Source organism: Centrocercus urophasianus, unplaced genomic scaffold, assembly GCF_019232065.1.
Source record: "Centrocercus urophasianus isolate 14NV4802_14NV808 unplaced genomic scaffold, USGS_Curo_1.0 seq_17, whole genome shotgun sequence".
Classification (NCBI taxonomy): Eukaryota; Metazoa; Chordata; class Aves; order Galliformes; family Phasianidae; genus Centrocercus; species Centrocercus urophasianus.
The window spans coordinates 25,247,844-25,268,374 of record NW_024884722.1 but is presented as its reverse complement, the minus strand read 5'-3'; the positions used below and the strand labels follow the sequence as shown (position 1 = coordinate 25,268,374).

Here is a 20,531-nt window from a genome sequence, read left to right as displayed (position 1 = left end):
CCAGATCTAACAGAAGAACAGATAGAAAAAAAGTTATAACATTCAAAATGAAATAAAATTTAAAATGAAATGACAGTCCAAGTCATACAGTTAGGATGGCCTGAACAACATGGGTATTAAACAAAGATTAACTGATCTAGAAAAATGTCATGCTACAACGAAGTTTCTATGGTGTCTCGCTCCAATTTATAGGAGGGAGATGAGGTTCACTGAAACAGGAACAGATTGTGCTACCTAATAGAGTATCTGTTTCAGTCTGGTTTTTTTTTTGCCAAATAAATCCATCCCAAATGAATCACTGCTATGAGCAAGAACCTTCTACAAAGTGCAGGAACACAGTGAGCAAGTACAAGCCTGTGAGCTGAGATATCCTGAGCTTGAGACAAGCACAGAGATCACCACCAGCAAACAAGGAAAGCAGACTCATCAAACTTCAACAAGAACCTTTTGTATCATATATACCAGCATTTTGTTTTCCCTGAGTAGGATGCACAGAATTAAAGGAGGCAGAGGGAAAGAATACAATGACTGTCCTGTTGTCCCAAACATTTGCATTTTTGTCTAGTTTGCAAGGAAAGAATATTACATATAACTATTATTATTATTATATACACTTCTTTCCTGTGCCTGAGGCACAGAGCTTCATCCTAGAATTAATCCAAATCCTGACTGGACTAGAATTAAAGCCAACAAGTAACATCTGCATACTGCTATCATCCACAGTCTGACCACAGGAAGTAACTGAGACCATCCACCAGAATATCTGAAGTGTGAAGGAGGCAAACGTCAGCCCTTTAGTGACTTGAGCCTGCTCTTCCATTTCCAAAGACTGACTGCTCCCTTACAGGGAAGAGGAAAACATTTAAAACTCTATCAATGAAGCATATTGTAATAGCAGGTTCTCACTGCTTAAAAGTGACTTGCAGATGTTCATCTTTCCTGTTTGATTCTGAAAGTATCTGCTGTAAACCTCCTTTCCTGAAGAAAGGTTATTAGTTCCCCAATTAGCAGATAAATTTCATCCTTTAAGGCATCTGATTGAGAAAACACATCACAAAAAAGGTCCTTTGGAACAGAAACATTTCCAGCTTGAACTAATATCAAAACATACACAGTTTAAAGGAGCAGCAAATTGAGTTGTTGCTTCCATCATTAAGACACAATGGCATAAGAAGTGAACATCTGGGAGATGTAACAGCAGAAGCCTCCTCAAAAGTAATAGTGACAGGGAGAAACAGAAGGCAAGAAGATATATGAAATTTTCTTGAGCACATGTAGAAGAAGTTAAATTCAAATAGGACTAGGAAACGTAATGAAAAAATGCTGCTGAACTGAAAACTAGAAGGACAGTGATAAAACTTTTACAAGCAGTTGTAACAAAATTAAATAGTACTGGTTGCATTTTGATTCACAAAGTTAGGTGCTAATAACACAAACAGACCAAGCTTTAGATAACCTGACAGATAACCAAATCACTAAACAGTTACACAATTTTTTAATCCCGGTTATATGTACAATGAGCGAACAAAAAAACAAAAACAAACAAAGAAAAAACAACACACTGATGATCATTCCAAGAATTAATACTAATCTGTTGGAAAGTTATCAAAAATCACTGTAGGTGAAGTGAGAGCACAGTAAGCCATATGTCAGTGCTTCAGGATCTTCAGTACATAAATAATTTCCTACGTGACAATTGCAGCAAGGATGATAAACTTAAAATTTGATTTTGCACATTTGAATTCCCACTAAAACTAACTTAGGCATTCCAACATGGTAAGAAGAGCCTCCATAATTAATTTTTTCCACAAATTTTACCCCGTAATGTATTTTTATATTTAAAACAAATAACAGTGTATTTATTTCTTCCAAATTTATCAGTATTTCTTGGAAAACGTGTCTGTGCTTTTACTATTAATTTTATTCACAAAAATTACTTTTTTTTTTTTTTTTTTTTTTTTGCATTGAATCATCTTGAAATTGTATTTGCAGACTGAAAGTATTTGGGTAAAATTCTTGAAGTACAGAATAAAAGCTAGGATAACTACATTGACTGTACCCATTTTTCAGAAGTCAGGCTGTTCAGTGTTCATGTATGCAACCGGCAGAACTCCAAGAGATTAACAGGATGATACGCTCTGCTCCTACATTCCATCGAATAAGATTAAGGGCAGAGCTACAATCAGTTTGTAGCAACAAGTTCATCATTAATGAAGATTTCTTATCAACTCAATCACACACAAATATTTTTAAAGAATGAAACACATTTTTCTAGAACATTCTGATTTGGTAACCTTGTTTTCCACACGAGAGGATTCAATCTCCCCGAGTCACAATCGTACCCCCTCACAACACAAAATCCCCAAATCAGTTACATGTGAATATGAGTTGAGGTGCTTAGTTGATATTCATAGTTCTAAGCTCTCCTGAAAATGCCCTTATGTTCTGAATTATCTTATAGATGAACTTTAAATGAACAAATCAAAAACTTACCCGAATCATCATGACTGAGCATCTGATGTTGTGAATAGTATCATAAACCTTCTTAGAAACATCCACAAATTGGTTATCATCAAATAGATGTACTGTATTCTTGCTTAAGCTCTCCAGTGCAATATTTACTTGACTAATGAACTCCGGAATCACTATTAAAAACAAACAAACAAACAAAATAAAAAACTCACAACAGATAAAAACAAAATTCAGTGAGGCCAAAAGGGATAAAACCTCTAATTTTTCTTTCTGGTGAGCTGCCAGTAACATTGATTAAAATGCTATTTATAAAAGCATTATCATAGTAATGTGGCTAGCTGTAAGCAGGAGCACATCAGAGTGATAAAAATGCACTTGGCATGCATGTAAGCTGTCAATAGTTAATACTGAAGAGCAAGAGCAAGGCTACTGAAGAGCCTTAAAAAGGTGTAAATGGCAATACTTCTAAAATCTTGCCACTGATTTCAACAGCAATATCACCCAAGGACCTCACTCAAAGTTGAAAGTACTGCTCACCTATTTCACCATCTGCTTTCAGTCTGAACCGAAACATAACTACTTAAAGATCTTTAAAATAAAAAATATCAAGTGTCACTTAAACATACCATGGGAGCTGAGCCTTGTTTTCTCAAATCAAGCAGAAAATGTGAATTTTCAGTTAGTTGGCATAACTTTGCTTAACACACTGGTACCACTGCATCTCCCTTCACCCTTTAAACAAAATCAAAGCAAAGGATACCAAACCCAGAGAATACAATGAGTAACGAGATAGTGCAGCCTGAAAATCCATCATACACATATCCTCAAACAAGTACAGTTCACACTCATTTACAATAAAACTTCAAGTACTTCTGCCTATCACTTAGAGACTAGAGATACAGAAGAAACAGGAAGGAAAGAGACAGGTATTGACTTATGTAATATCCAATAGGAATAACATATACCTTGAGAAACAGAAGCTTTTTTCAGGCTCAATGTTGGTTTCAACTCAGAGCATATTATGCTTTTCATCCCTTCCTTCACAACTACAAGCAAATCCAGGGGTACAGTTGATTACAGATATAAGACCTCAGAAGCCTCCCTTTCAGAAGAAACAGGTATCCATTTTTAAGACAGTTGCTTATCATCAGCATCATTTGCACACATAGACGATACAAAGAGACAAAACTCAAATTCTAAAATATATAAATAACAATCTCCCAGTAAAGTATAATCATGTTCTGATATTTCACTAATGCTGTCAGATAATTGAGAACTCAATTGATAACTCAAACAATTCTTATTGTTTTGACATTTTTCCTGTACCTGACTTGATAATTCCCTCAAATCCATGACTCCAGCCTTGTTGGATATAGAGTTCTGAAGCAAAAGACTACAAAAAGATGTTTTCTTGGACCCATTACTTATTCACGGCTCAGTGCCATCAAAAATTGTTTACATCATACATTCCTAAATGGGTTAGGCACCTCTCTGAAACATATTCTGCATTACATTGACTAGAACTGCAATAATAATGAGCATATTTCATATATTCTGGTTTATTATTCTAAGCAACCTAAAAAGAGGCAAAAAGGAAATACAGGATAAAAATGGGTTGAACTAGATTTATTTTTTCAATTATTGAGAATGAAAATGAAAATCTGAAAAATTGTAAGCAACCTTAAAAATTTCAAGTACCATAAACATGAGAACTAACACTTTCGTGATTTCAACATTTAAGTATTCTTTATGAGTGCTGCCCTGGAAGCAATGCCTCCTATATTATGGTGGCCCATGATGTCACAGGTGGTTGCTGGTGGTACGGCAGTAGAGGTTGAACCTTCCTGACAGTATTCCCTTGCATTTTGTTGCTGTGTGACAGATGGCAGTAAAGGGGCAGTCTGACAGAGTGGTGTCAGATATGGAAGCATAGATGAAGCAAAGGTGTAGGTGTGGAAATGAATTCCTTTATGCAGGAAAAAAAAGAAAAGGCACCCACTGACACTCACCACTTGCTGAACATTTAGAGATCCAACAGTGGATATGAGCACAGCGATGCAGTGCGTGGTGCAGTGGCAACAGTAACAGCTCTCACCTGCACTAGTGCAGATTTCAACAAGCATGGCCAGCAGGCTCTTGTTCATGGCTGGCAAAAATGCATACCTAAAGGTGGTGACTATATTGAAAATAATGTTTTGTAGCTGAGAATTTTCTGTATTGAATAGTATCATTGTGCTCTTTGAACCTTTTGTAGTTTCCATGGAAATAAATAGGAGGTATTGCTTTCAGAGCCACATAAGAGTGCATTATATATTTTATTTAGGTTTTGCTACAATTTTTCTTTATTCTCAACAACAATTATGGGAAAATACTTGTAATCCTGCCTTTCCTAAGGCGGAAGACTTAGAAAGAAAGTGTTTCAAGAAATACTACTACAGTTCATCAGCAACTCTAAATGTCCCCAAATTAACTTACAGACTTCTCGACACCTTCACACTTCTTGAAATTGCACTTCTTTATTTTGCTAATTCCTCTCTTGTTTAAATAAACAATTATCTTGGCCTTTTCTTGCAGTACTTTCCTCCTAGACCTCTCTGAACCTTGCCATCTCCAATAAAAAATAACTAATGAACTAATTATATTTTAATAGAAGTCATGACCAAACTCTTGATTCAGAAGCTAACACATCAGTATGCCATGATCACAAAAGGTAACCTGGAAAAGTATATATTATTAATCAATTAATTCCCATTAGCAGCACTGTGCCTGCCATTTTTAGTAACAAAATTAGGAGAACTGGTTTTACAGAGAAAGGCTTTTATGAGTAGAAGAACCAGAAAAGGAAAGTCCACAGTACCCCCCCTCAGTGAGTAATAAGGGCAGACTGGCAATAGATAAGGAGAATGCTGAGGTACACCAGTACTCCCAGGTCTTTTTCAGCAGGGCTGCTCTTAATCCTTTCATCCCCTTGTTTGTAATCGTAATTGGTAATGGAGGTCACACCAGTGGATAAGGGAAGAGTCATTAATGTCTTCTATCTGGACTTCAGTAAAGCCTTTGACAGAGACATGGGTCTGTGGAGCCCATCCAGACAAAGGCCAACAAAATGATCCAAGGGATGGAAAAATGCCTCCTCTATGATGACAGGCTGAGAGCTGGGGCTGTTCAGCCTGGAGAAGAGAATGCTCTGCAGAGACCTGAGAGGAGCCTTTCAGTATGTAAAGGAGGAGGAAGGAAGACAGACTCCTTAGCAGGGTCTGTTACGATAGGACAAGAGGAGATGGCTTCAAACTGAAAACGAGGAAATTCAGATTAGATATAAGGAAGAAGTATCCTGTAAGGTGGTGAAGCACTGAACACGGTGTCCAGAGATGTGCTGGTTTTCCCATCCCTGGCAACATTCAAGGCCAGGCTGGACCAGGCTCTGAGCAACCTGATCTAGCAGTAAGTGTTCCTGTTCATTGCAGGGGTTGGACCAGATGATCTTTAATGGCCCCTTCCAACTCAAAAGATTCTATGATCCTATGAAAAAATGAGCCATTCTACCAGCACCTTTTAACATACTTGTATTAAATGATTAAGATCACTTCATCAGCAACCAAGATGGCTCAATATTGAAAAAGTAACAGTCTCTATAGTTAGAAACATCAACATATATGCAGAGTTCTTCTAAAAAATGCCTAACAAAGTCAATCTGTAACACACGACATGAAATTTTCATAGCCCATATAAAAAAATCCACTGATCCTTGACACTAATCCTATTTTTAAAATATACTTACAATATTATAGTTTCAATTAATAAGAGCATATCTAATGATAAAAAATACTTTCGTTTTCTATAAAAAAACAGTTACTACAGATCCAATTACTTAGCATCCTCCTAACATTTAATCACATTCTTGGCTCATTGGTTCCTTTCACGAAAGCACTTTTTTCATTGTGAGGAAAACTCAGGGCAATAGAATAGTAGAAGGCAGAACCTTTAAAAAACTGTTTCTTCTCTGTATAAAATATTCCAAAAAGCTGAGTTCACTATTCCACTAACCTCTTACGAAACATCTCCTGAACTTTAAGAACCTTATCTAAAATCTACTTACACCACTGGGGGGGTCTTGCTTTGATTTCAGTAGATCTGAAAATACCGCAAGATGGATTTGGGTTTTCTATTAGACCACATGTAACATATTAACTGACTTGTTTTCTTAAACACAGCAATGACATGGCCCACCAAGTATATATGAAATTCCACTTATGTTCTAACGGTAAAAAGTTATTATTTCAATTTCAAAAAAAAACCCAAAACCTGTTGATTCTTCTGATTTTTGTAGTACAGTAAAAACTGTAAGGAGATACTGATTAAGAGACACAAACAAACAAAAAAAACCCTGATCCCTTTAAAACACACATTTCCAAACTGCTAGTTTTTGATGCTTTCTTTTAATGTTTTAATAACTAGTACTAAAAAATAAAATAAGTTTTTTTACTTATATACTTGAAATTTTTAATTGTGCTCCAATATAGCCCAGGAAAGCCCAAAGATTGGACACTGATGTTTTAATAGATAGTAAATGATTAATTTTCGGTAGTCTCCTGATGTCCTTATTCAAAGTAAGGTTATACAAAGAAAGGAATTACAGCATACATTTCAATCATGACCACGTTAAGTGCTACAAGTCAAGCAGCAAAGGCATAAGCATACCTTTCATGTCTTAGGTTAATGTTCAAAAAAAGGAAAATCATTAAAGTAAAAAAATTAAACAGAAACAAAATGAAAAAGTAAATCAGCAAAGCAACAATTATCTTTCCAGCAAAGAAAAAAAATTGTACAGTAGCATAATTTATAAATGTTCTCTTTCTGCCTTTCACATTTACTCAATGCCTGTCAACGTAGCCTGAGCTTGAGTTTGATCAGGTTCATCTAGGTTTGATTAAAACTGAGAAAGTCACAAAGCAAAGGAACTTCAACTTGACCCTCATAAGGATACTTCTCAACATGATAATCAGGTATCCAGAAACCCTATGCTAATCTGAACAAGCCTCCAGGCTGGTTCATTTTTACTAGTGAGAATGAAATGTACTGCCAGGATTGAAAATTTTTGTTCTAAAGATGCCCTTCATCTTCAGCAAGAAGAGAAGGTAAGCACTACCATGGCAGAATAATCACAGAGTTTTGGCAAGTGGTGTGTGTCTTGAATTTTTTATTATCCCCCATAAACTGATCATCTACCATGAAAGTCACTTTGTTGCATATAGACAATTTGCTCTCAGATTTTAGTGGTTCCCCAATTGCAGGAATTCACCTAAATTCAAAGACATAACGGACATCAGAAGTGTAAGTGAAGTGTAGCCAGAACGGTTAGAAATAGCTACCACTTCAATGTAGGACAATACAGCTATACAGAATGAATTTTAAAATCTAGCTACTTAACCATATAGTCTTTATTCAGTACTTCTTTATTTCATTTCACTCTTTGAGACCAAGTAATATTTCTCACAGCTTGTGATTTAAAAATAAGCATCTACAATTTCTTCTAGAGTGGTACCTAAGAATTTCAGTTTGTAAGAACAGACCTGTATAGTCTGGTAACTCAATTTGAATGCTATGTATTATAACTACACTTAATGTCATTTTAATCTACAGTGATATGAGGAGGACTATTAAAATAAATAAATCATCAAACAAAATCCATCTGAGCTAATGCAGATGCGCTGGCCAAGGCACATCATTTGAAATACATGGGCTTATTCTGACATAAGCTTGAGTTATAATACCCAAGCTACACTATTTGGAATAGAATAAACTTTAATGAATGGTGAAGACAGCTTCATTACATGTGTCCAAAAATACATTAAAGTAATAATGGAATTACTCTATACAAAGATGATTCTGCACTCACTGCAAAGGGTTGAACTGAGTGACATTGTCTTTTGAAACTCCAGTCATCTATGGTTTTATTACAAATCAACACAATACAATGCTAATATGGATTAGATTAAGCTTTTTCTAAATTTTATTCTATTATTGTACAGACAGTTTCAAGGCTACTAATATTTCTGTGATATGATGCCAAATTGGTGACATTCAACATTTTATTGTTAACACTGTGCGAAAAGACTTGCAGAGATATGTATACACATATATAAAGAGAGCATGGAAGTTTTATGAACGTGCTTTTCATACATCCCTTTTGCTTTTTCAAATAGTGTTCACATTTCAAGTTTTTAACAAGCTTGTAGTTTACACATTGGAAAAGGTATTAATAACTTTTTCTGAACTTGTGAAGACATTACATATTCAATCTATGCTCCCCTATCACTCTCAATCCCAAGCCAATATATTGGATAAAAGATCTCTGAATCACAACCCATTGTCATACTGTCTCCCCCAGCCCAATTATTTAGAGCATGAAGAATAGAGAACAAAGACTATAGTGTTCACACTACAGTTTTTGCATGTTAAAAGTGTACTGAATCAAGAATTACTCAAAACAGAGGTCTGCTGCACAGAAGAAGCTGCATAATAAAGCATGGTATAGTTAGTACTCGCTTCTATTTTAACCCAGAGATAAGCAAGCACACTAGAATTACATCTTTAAAATAGAGCTCCCAAAAATGAAATGAAGTAGGTTAACAGCATATGAGATCACTCCCTTTGGTGTTCTGCATGAAGGGTGAAAAAGCATAAAAGTATCACAGTGAAAATGGGAAGACAGGGAAGCCACCAGTTCCTATTCCACGTTCCCTGCCAAAGACTTCTTGATCACCTTAGTGACCAACACCATTAAGAACTGCTGTCACCACTGCTGAATTTAAGGCAGCACTCTCATGGTATTACATGCTTACAGCTACTAAGGGCTAGATTTTTTAGGAACAGAACTTTTAAATACAAAAGTGAAATAATCAAAAATAAGTGAGAACCAATCACTGGCAATGTGAATTACTAATGAACGTCTACTCACAAAATCACAGTTTGAAGTAGGAAAATGTTGTAATTTATCCCTCTTTTAAACACACACATAGCAGTGATGTTGTTTCCTATCTGGAAAACATAAGTACGAAGACAATTAAATGGCTTAGACATATAAGCAGTCATTATTACTCTGTAACTGAGCAAACTTGAACCACACACTATGCTTCATAGAATTAAGGCACAAGAGTCAGCAAAAGAAGAGAACACAGCTGTCTAAAGCTTCTAAAATGCTATCAGAACTTCAACAAAACTTTTCCAAGTCCAAAACTGACTTTCTAAGATAATATGACAAGAAATTATTGTGTAATTCAACAACAGACAAGGAAAGAGCCACTGATGTCATCTACCATGACCTTAGCAAGACTTTTGGCAAAATTTCTCACAACACCGTTCTCTCCAAATTGAAAAGATAAAGATTTGATGGGTTGACTGCTCAATGGCTTGCAGGATAAAGTCCAGAGAGTGGTTGTCAGTGGCTCAATGTCTGGATGGAGACTGGTTATGAATGGTATCAGCGCTGGGACCAATAGTCTTTAATATCTTCACCAGTGACACTGACATTGAGATGCACCCTCAGCAAGTTTGTTGATGATACCAGGCTGTGGGGTGCAGTCAGCACACCAGAGAGACGGGATGCCATTCAGAGGGACCTGGACTGGCTTGAGCAGTGGACCCACTTGCACCTGGGTCGAGGCAAACCTCAGAAGGACTGAGAGCAACCCTGCTGAAAAAGACCTGGGAGTACTGGTGGATGGAAAGCAGGACATGAGCCAGCAGTGTGCCCTCGCAGCCCAGAAAGCCAACCATACCCTAGGCTGTATCAAAAGAAGCATGACCAGTGGGGCGAGGGAGGTGGATCCTGCCCATCTGCTATGCACTGGTGAGTCTTCACCAGCACCGTGCCCAGATGTGGAGTCCTCAGTACAAGAGAGACATAGAGCAGTTGGAGCACAGCTAGAAGATGGCCACAAAAATGGTGCATGGAATGGAACACCTCTCCTATGAGAAGAGGCAGAAAGAGCTGGGGCTGTTCAGCTGGAGAAGAGAAGGCTGCAAGGTGACTTCAGAGCGGCCTTTCATTATCTAAAGGGGAGCTACAGGAAAGAAGGGGACAAACTCTGTAGCAGGGTCCGTGGTGATAAAACAAGGGGAAATGGCTTCAAGCTTAAAGAAGGCAGACTTACGTTCCGACATAAGAAAAAAGCCTTTCACAGTGAGGGTGGTGAGACACAGGAGCAGGTTGCCTAGAGATGTGGTTGATGCCCTATCCCTGGAGACTTTCGAAATGAGGCTGTTTGATTATCTTAATCCTATTCGCTTCTCTACAGTTGAATTTCTCTCCTGACTTATTTCCTATGAATACATGTGCATATGGAAATTAGGAAAAGTGAAAAAATATCACACCAAAATATCATGCATATATGGACAGTCCAATTTGAAGAGATCATAAAATGAGACAATGACAAACCTTAATACTCGTTAAAAAATAAAATATATTTTAAAAGTTTGAGGCTAGGGGGGGCTAGGCAGGAAATATCAATAGGAATACCAAAGTTCCTGAGGAATTAATAGAGGTAGGCTACGCTGGATGAGTATGGATAACTCCTTGTGCCTTTCAAATCTGTTAGCCTGTGCACCTTCCCCTATACAACTTCTCTTTACTGTTCTTGTACAGCCTGGCAGTTGCATGAAGCACTGCAACTCACATTTAAGGCAATGCCTGCAATTAAACCCCACAGTTCTATGCTTTAGCGAGTGACTTCAGGGGCTCCTTATGCCCCCACTGCACAGACGTCCAAACAAAACACGGGCAGAGGCTTCATACTGAAGAGGAAATGTATTAGCAGTAGATCAAAGCATCTAGAAGAGCAGAAAAATACTCTGATGATATTGATAACCTATCTTTCCAAAAGCTCTCTACCTACTTCATTTTGCTTGTCACGCTCATGGACAGGCTGATCATGAGATCCCAGATGAAGACGACATTCACCCCCAGGACATACTAATGACAAACTTCAGAATTTAATTAGTTTTCCATTCCTTAGGAGACAGTCCAGTTCTTGTGCATCTGATCAGCTCCTTATCACTGCAAGGCATCCAGATGCTACCCATTCCTCCAAAACTCAGTTCACAGTATACAACAGCATGACCTGCTTTAATCTAACTGAAGTTGCAGGGCTTAATTTTCAGGTGTCTGCCCTAAACAGAATGTCTTGTTGTACACAGAAGCCAAAACTAGTGAATAAGTCTGCAAGTCTTACTAAGTCTGCAAATATACATATGTATACATATATGTACACAAACATTATGAACCCTATATCTGTATACATAATTCCTAAGTTTATTTCATGGGACACATAGAGGTTTCTGTTTAACTTTAATTCAATCCAATTTGAACTACCATGAAATCTCTACGCGCACGTCCTTGCCTTGAAGCTGGTAGTCATGAAGCAGCACGACAAAGATCAGTGAGCTGAAACACATGAAAACATTTTTTTTTTGTCACACTAGTTTTGAGCTGGTTCAGTGCTCCAGTTCAACATGCTACCAGGCAGGAAAGGCAAAAAGCTAGCACTGGTACAACCAAGGCAGTCAGAAAAGGCACATTAACGTATCAGGCATAACTGCTATAACAAAAGCTCCACTAAGCACTGTTTGAAATGATCGTGAATTAAAGCCTCTATTTCTATGACTACAATTGTTACCACTGTTTTCCAATGAAGTTTTTCCCCACTTTGTTACATTCAAGGTCCAGGCTCTGCCAGCAGGGAGCCTACTAACGTGAGGCAAATTTGAAAGGCTGAACAAATATTGCCAAACTGGGACTGTTCAAACGTATGAAGTAGGACAAATCACTAAGAGAAAAGAAGAAGTGCTATGGGGGAGTCCCTTTATTATATTTTAGAAATGTTATCTTAACAGAAAACAGTTTTTCCTTAACTTAGGAGGGGAAAAGAAATCTTGATCTTTTAAATCTCAGTGGAACTTTCAGTAAATAAGCATTATACTACATATTGCTTAAGCCATGGACTGACATTAACTAAGAAAACAACCAACTCTGAAACTGCCACACTTCTAGGCATATCGCAACATGCTGTTTATTATTATAGGTTTAATATTATAATCTCTATTGACTTCGAAATCATTAGAAAACACTTAAAGGGGAGCATACGAAGGTATATATATTAAGGTAAGTGGGATTATTTTTGTCTTTCAAAGGCTGACATTTTAAGAGGTCACTTGGAAGATATGTAAAAATTTAGAAGCATTCAAAAAGAATTACCTTTTTTGACCTAAAACAGAACTTGTATTTAAGAAAACAGAGCTGAAGAAACGCATTAAGATCTCTGCCATGCATCAGCTCAAAAACAAAAGCTGATCTGGTTAGGAGTACTGGAAAAAAGACAGAATTCACTTCACACAGTGAATTCACCACTATACTAGGACACATGATTCCGAGAAACAGACAACCTGGAATATGTAATATATTCCCAAGTTTTGCTTGAAGTTTTACACATTAATATTGCTATGAGTAGAGAGTAGATTAGCTCACATACTTGCTTACAAATCCTGAGATTATAAAGACTTATATATGCTGAGACTGACAGTCAGTCCATTCCACATTTACTGCCATCCCCAGGAAAAAATGTCTGGCATTACCCTGGCCCACAGTGCCCTGAGCAGGCACCTCTTTAGAGCATCTTCTCTTCAGAAGATCCCCCACAGCACTCAGGCCCTGCCCAGTAAAAAAAGGAATTCCACAAAACATAACAGCCTGTTCCTGGGTCATGGTGGATTTGTCCTGAATTATATCTATTGCAACATTCCAGTCACATTCCCTGTGACCGCTGTATAAAATCCATGATTTTAAACAAAGAAAAAAGCTGTGCAGAATTATTATTTCACTTTTTATCTGATATTTTACAATTTTTGAGTCTTCGAAGACTAGCACCATTTATTTTCTTGAGTACAACAGTAATGCTTCCCATACAACTTTACCTTTCTATTAAGCTGCATAAACACTGTATGCACACATCCACACTCCCATATACATGGAAGACAAGAGAAATAAAAAGAGATTTGAGAGGTAGTACAATCTCTCTTACTGATTACAACCAGCAAAAAAGAAACCTATTCTAAAGCAGTAGAAAGAGAGTTAGCAGTCTACAGTAAGGAGAATAATCTGTAAAGATGCAAAGAACTCTGACTAGTCTGTTTCCAGCACTTGTTCCCATTATCAGTATGACAGGAGACTGCTCTCACTGGTTTTTCTCTACTTTTGTCATAGTAAAGCAGACTCTGATTTTTAATACCTAGGATCTAATTTCTTTTCCAATTAAAAGCTATTATAGTGGGTCAGATGTGGAAAGTTACTGTTTTTATTTCAACAGTAAGAAAGGTTAATTGAATTTAAGCACGCAGAAGTATTGGGGAAGTCTAGCTTGAACAATAAAGTCAATGAACAAATAGTGAATATCTGTCACTAAATCTCTTTTAAGTATCTCTCAGCTCAGCTTAACTTAAAATCACAGGAAAGCAACATTATTTTTAAATACAAAGTTGTATTCTCTTCCTTAATCTTTCCCAAACAGAGAGTTTTGTTATATTAATTATTTGGAAAAATATTAACAAAAATACATTTATAAAAATAATATGAACTGACAATTGCTTTTATAATCACAGTTTTGGAAAATATAGTTATTAATCAGCGAAAAACAATTAAAATGGGTCTTCAAATAATAGCAAATCTCAAGAATGTGTATGAGGCAACGTACATATTCACCAGCATGAATGGATACCTGGAAATTCATCCTGGAAAAGAGATTCTGTGAAGAAGTTACTGTTGAGAAGATTATTTACGAATGACAGATATATGAATTTTACAAAGACCCAAGAGAAACACACAATGGGATTTCACCTTGCACGGTTGGGAGGAAAAAAAATATATGGGTTATGGGGTATGGAAATATGCATGCAGAGATTAGCACTGAAGTTACATGGGTAATGTTTGGATAGCTGTAACTCTACGATGTCTGAATTCCTTAGCTTGTGAAACGTGGATGTCTTGAATCTGCAATACTTTGCAAATGATACTGTAAGGGTAACAGCAAATTTAAGAAACTAGAGAAGAAATAACCGAACACAGGGCAAAGGGTAAAGGCTTCCCATGGCTTAAAAGCTGAAAGTGGTGGGAAAGAAATCCAAAGTGAAAGGCAGCTACTCTGAGCAGCGGGTAGTTAAGCATGCAGTGTCTCAAAAGATCAGCAGGGGCAAAGACTGCTATTCACAGGTACTTTCACGACCACATATCTTGAAGAGTTATCTAGGTATGATACGGTGTTGGCATCCTTCATTCCCTTATTGCTCCTTATACAGATCACTGGACAACAACACATCTCTGCTAGCACATACAGTAAGATTCATGTAGTTTTAAATTATGACTGTTGCTAACACAGACACATTTATAAAGAGAGAAAGCCAGTACTAGTGTTCCTCCAACCAATTAAATACTTTTCAAACTCTAACAGCCTCCAAACAGATAAATGCAAAGATGGGAAAGGGAGCAGGCCCTTACATTAGGCTCAAAAAGAAAAGTATGGGATGTGCTGCCTTCTGCATACTGCCTTTGCTCAACTTTCCCCAAAAGGTCTCAAGATGCTGAGCTGCTGTAGGCGCATAAAAGCATGCAGAATGGGATTTAGCATTTGATATCTCACTCAGATATAAGGTAACATAGTGATAATACATCTTTTGAAATAGTTCCCTACCATTCCACAAAATAGTGATAGTGAATGAAATGGTTCAGAAAAGGCTCTTAATGACAGAAATAAAAACAAAGACCTGAAGAGGAGAAAAAAGCAGAGAACCATCTAATTTTTTGTACATGGGGCCAGACTTTTCACTCTATAGTGAGCAGTGTTAATGGAATGGAAGTTCTGGTAACAAAAAGGAGTCATCTTCTTCAGAACAGAACAGCTTTTGTCACTTACATCACAGTGGCAGAGAAATTCCTGATCTACTTTCGTCTTGTTATAAATCTGCAGACATAATTTAAACTGAATTGCATCATTTTGGAAAAACAAACAAACCATATCTGATGTTCACATCAGTCTTCTCTAGACTTTTAGACTGTTAAACTTCTAATAAAAGTGTCAGGATTTTTGTTCAAGAACCCTGCATCTCAAGGTGGCCTTTGTTAATTACTGCATTCAAGGAGCACATCACTTTCAGCAGCTGCAAGGTTGATTATACCAACCAACCTAAAAGCTGACTGATAACAGCTTTGCCTAATTTTCTCCATCTCACTGTATTTTCTCTGAGATGTAACTACTGATGCTTTTCAAGCTCTACTTTACAGCAGGGAACTGGGCACTTCTGCTCACAAAAATCTCTAAACTGCAAGTGTAAGAAAGAAAAATAGGAAGAAATCATGTAATCCTGCCTCACTAGCACAAGGACCCTCTGTGTCTAAAGTAAGATGTTACTTAAGCCTGTAGTAGATAAAAGACTGGCACGTATGCTTTCGGTAAAACAACAAACCAAATATGCAGTGTTTTGACTAGTGGTTCATACCATTATCTTTCACATCTTATTTCAGTTTGATTTACAACATAAAACTGCCAATTCAATCCTGCAGTTCTGTAGTTTCCTACAAGCAAACCGGGGGGGGGGAGGGGAAGGCAGATGGCAGGAGTTTTATTTTAAGGGCGACAAGTCCAGGTCACAAATTTGCAAAGGAACCGTTACTCTGTACCTTAGCATTAGCCCTGTTTGTTCCTGTTTGTTTGATCCTCAACATTTTTCATTAGCCAGTCACTTTTCTTTGCAGGTTCTAAAACCTGCAAGATTGCTATTTCTACATATATATTTAAGGGAGGAAAAAGAAACACACTGTTGATTTTCTAAAGTGTACAAAATCATACTATACGCAATTCATAAAGATACAGTACAAAAATACTAAAAGCCAAGCCTTCTACCCAAAAATCTGATTTTTATTTCTACCTTTATTTCATACAACTCATATCATTTTGAGACACTGCAATGGTAAAAAGTGTAAAACACTGGTTTAATAAATAACATTTTAAAAGTAGGGACTGTATTATACCAGACTTCTCAATAATAAATTTGTCTACACAGAAGCTTTAAAAAGTAAATGCATATCCTCTAGAGTACCAAACATAACAGCCCTTGAGCCAAGATATATACCTTCAACAGTAGACTACATGCACCAGTTATTGGAAAAAAAAAAAAAATAGAATCATAGAAATCTCAGAATTATAGGATCATCAAGATTGGAAAAGACCTCCAAGATCATCCAGTTCAACTGTCCAGCTATTGCCAATATATCCCCACTAAACCACGTCCCTCAGTACAACATCTAAATGTTTCTTGAAAGCCTTAGGGACAGCAATTCCACCACCTCCCTGGGCAGCTCATTCTAATCCCTACCCAATCTTTCAGAGAATAAATTTTACCAAACATCCAACCTGAATCTTCCCCTCGCAAAACTTGAGGCCAGACCAACTTGTGAGCAGCTGGCTGAGTAACAACCTTTCTGCTCAACTCTGCTAGGAGGACAAAACTTAGAAAGACACATGTGAAGGTGCACGTGAACCCAAATGGAATCACCGACCTTTCTGTTTGACTCCCCTGGAAATCAGAAGACAAGACTGCCACATTTGTTTGCTTTAGGCACTAAGAAATACCAACCTGTAAAATCATCAATCTTTTACATATGAATTATTACTTCTCAACAGTGATTGAGATGATTTTGTATCTATAAGATACTTAAAGAATAAAGGAGGGAAAACACTGTTTTAGTGGGCCATGACACATAGCTATTTGTATTGGAATTAAATGAAACAATCCTTACATAAAAGTTAGGGACAGACAGCTGTTTTCTGAGTGTTGATAAAGGGTTTTGTGTGAGATTAGATTTTAAAAAAATTTAATGAAGCATGAAATGTATGCATTACATTATAAACCATGTAAAAATGCAAGGAAAAATATACATTATCCTTCCAATATTTTACACAAGTTTTTAAGTAGTAAAACAGTAGTGTTAATCAACTGTATTAATTCAGTGAAAATACAGTGGTTCCATAATTCATAGTTTATTTTCCTCATTGTAAGATGCCTTATTTTGCAGTAAATTCAGCCTCCAACAAAATCAAATCACACTTGGACACTTTGTACAAGGAGTTCTTATGCACTGTGATGATACTGTGAAGTCAGAATATAAGGCTGTCGTTTTAGAAACCGAGCACATGCAGCTGGGCCATTTTCCCAACGTTCTAATCCTGCTGACAAGAACTTGGTCAACAAAATACTAACAGCAGACAATAATCTAAACATTTTATTTTGAAATGTTGCCATTTATTTTGGTACTGAACTAGAAATAGTCTTTTTAGATAGATAGAAATAGTCTTTGCTAAAAAGAAATCTGGTTCCTCTGTGTGTATATTATCATCTTACAAAAACTGAAAATAATTGAATGAGCCAAAAGGGACACTTACACAAACTTCCCAACTTTCTTTGGCACGAAGAAAAAACATTAGAAAATACAGTGACAAACATAAAAAATGAACTGTATATTTTCCGCAGAACCCGATTCTTTGTTTTTCAGATATATGTTAGTAAGCAACAGAAACACAGAAAAAACTGCCTTTGTCAAAACACACTCAGGGAAAAAAGGTCATTATTTTTTAGTACAATGTCTATTATAACAGAGTAACTGCAATAATTTCATCAAGAATAATTACACTTCATGGCAGACTGATGACATTTAAAAGGCAAACACAAGTAAAATACAACTCATTAAAACCTGAAGCTCTTAATTACAGTAAAATATCAATGAACATTCCTTATGGTCAACTACAAGACTTTTTTTTTTTTTTTTTCCTCCAAATACTGCCAGACAAATATTGTGTCCAAACCTGGAATCAAGAGCAAGTCTCAAAATGATTCAGAAAAATCTGTTTCATGACAAACTGTGCGTCTAATTCCTGTCTTCAACACCTTACTGTACTTTGCACTGGTACTCTGCCTATTTTTTTTTTTTTTTGTCTATATTAATAATGAATGCTTAATAAACAGAACCAAGACAAGGCTTTCGAGACATAATCCAGCAGAGCTGCAGCAATCACTCCACTCATCTTAGTGCGTTTGAAATTAGGTCTTAAATGCTGAATCTGTAGCACCAGCAGCTACACACAAACTTTCATTGTTAAAACATGCTATTACTAGAATTGTTTTAAACAAAAATTGTTGAAGGTATGTTGTTATATGCAGCAAGCATGTTCAGTATGTTACAGTATGTAACCACTTGAAAGTCAGAATCCTATTAGTTGCAGAAATTGAAATTTCACCAGGTAGCCTGTTTGTGCTCAAGATTTAAAAAACAAAACAAACAAAAAACCTCAGGTAGTTCTGCCTGGATTGTTACCACATGTGTTAAACACCAAAACAATCGAAGAACATGACAGATCTGCCTCCTGCTCAAAGCAAGGTTAAAACTGAACTCAGTGGCAGTCGTGCAGGACTTTGTCCAATATGCTTGGACTAGAACCTCTCTGAGCAACATTTCAGAAAGATTTCACACACATTCGGATAGAACCAGCCTGTCCCTTTGTGTTAAACTGATTTAGTTGTATTTACTGCAAGCACTGGGAATATTTTACACTTTGTTTGTATATCTCATTGTATGAGGACTGCTGAATCACTGCCTGAACCTGATTGATCACCTGAGGTGAGCAATGAATCAGCCACGGGAGCACAGGTGAAGGCAATCTGCCTGTGCTGCTGGAAAGGGGGGGGGAGCCTGGCTGCACCTCTTCTAGACCTATTTAAGAGCTGACTGCCAGTGGGAAAGGCTCTCTTCTGGAGGTGCACTCCACCAGAGTTTACCACGTGAGCCCAGGATAGGGTGAGCGTCTTTCTTTTCTGCTCTAGTATAACTACACAAGCCAAGCTCTCGGATATACTGTATCATCTGTATATTCATGGATTGTACACTCATACAGATAAAACCTAATGGGAAAATTATTTTGAGAATTTTCAAGTGGGATTTTAAGATATCTAGAAGACCAAAAGATCAGGAATAGACAACAGAATAAGCAGATGATCTGATACACTAAAGCCACAAATCACACAGAACAGATGTTAATAATGAAATAGAGCATTTTCAACAGTCATTGAAATGACTCAACACTCACTGGAGTGACTCAGCAGTCATTGCTCTCTTAGTTCTACATGAAAATGAAGAGGAAGAATATGAAAGCTCTCACGTACCAGTTCTGTACAGAAAAGCAGTAGCATGGGCTACCATATACAATGAAGAATGACAAAATGGTCAAATATTGAACTAAGAATTCTACTTGTACTTGTTCAACATGCCCAATATCTCAATTCTTAATTGAGAGGCAGAAAAGAATTAGAAGCAAGAAACTAAATAAGACACGTGCACTCGGGATAATCGTGGTAACTGCACCTTGTTGCACGTGTGTTGCCCCAGAATAGAAACCTTGCCTTGATCAATCAGCTACTAATGACATTAAGAAAAAAACTCTTCAGTACTTACCTGAAACTTCTTAATCAACTACTATCTAATTAAATAACGAACATTCACAGGTAGCAATACTAATGCTATAATTTAATATATATTGATATAATTTAATATATATTAGTATATATATATATAAGAAGAAATTAGGAAAGGAAGCTCTGTACAAAAAAAAAGCTAGAAGAACAATGAAAACGATTACTTGTAATATGTACTGACTGTTATGTGCATACAGTCACAGTGAAAGTGCAAAGGACTGCTGACAGATAAGGAAGCAAATGTCAGACTTCGTGCTACTTTCAGTTCTACCCACAAAGTTCAGGAAGGATGAGAAACTTTCAAAAAGCATTTTTTTATCCTTTACTTGTGGTTTACATACGCTGACTACAAGAATATTTCTTCCTAACATACAATGCAGGTAGAGCAACTTTTACTCGGAGATTCAGGAGAGCATACTTTAAAATTCAGGCATGTCAGTTAGCACATCCACTCATGAACAGTGGTTAGAAATATACTACATTGAGTA

At 36.8% G+C, this 20,531-nt stretch overlaps 1 protein-coding gene across 2 annotated transcripts in view; it reads right to left on the bottom strand.

Annotated features, from left to right (window-relative positions):
* CTNNA3 (catenin alpha 3) overlaps positions 1–20,531 on the bottom strand; it is a 408,816-nt gene that overhangs the window by 77,201 nt on the left and 311,084 nt on the right. For both annotated transcript variants that reach the window (XM_042817894.1, XM_042817895.1), the window contains exon 12: positions 2,494–2,645. In XM_042817894.1, the coding sequence (XP_042673828.1) occupies positions 2,494–2,645 (152 nt within the window). The remainder of the gene's footprint in view (positions 1–2,493; positions 2,646–20,531) is intronic.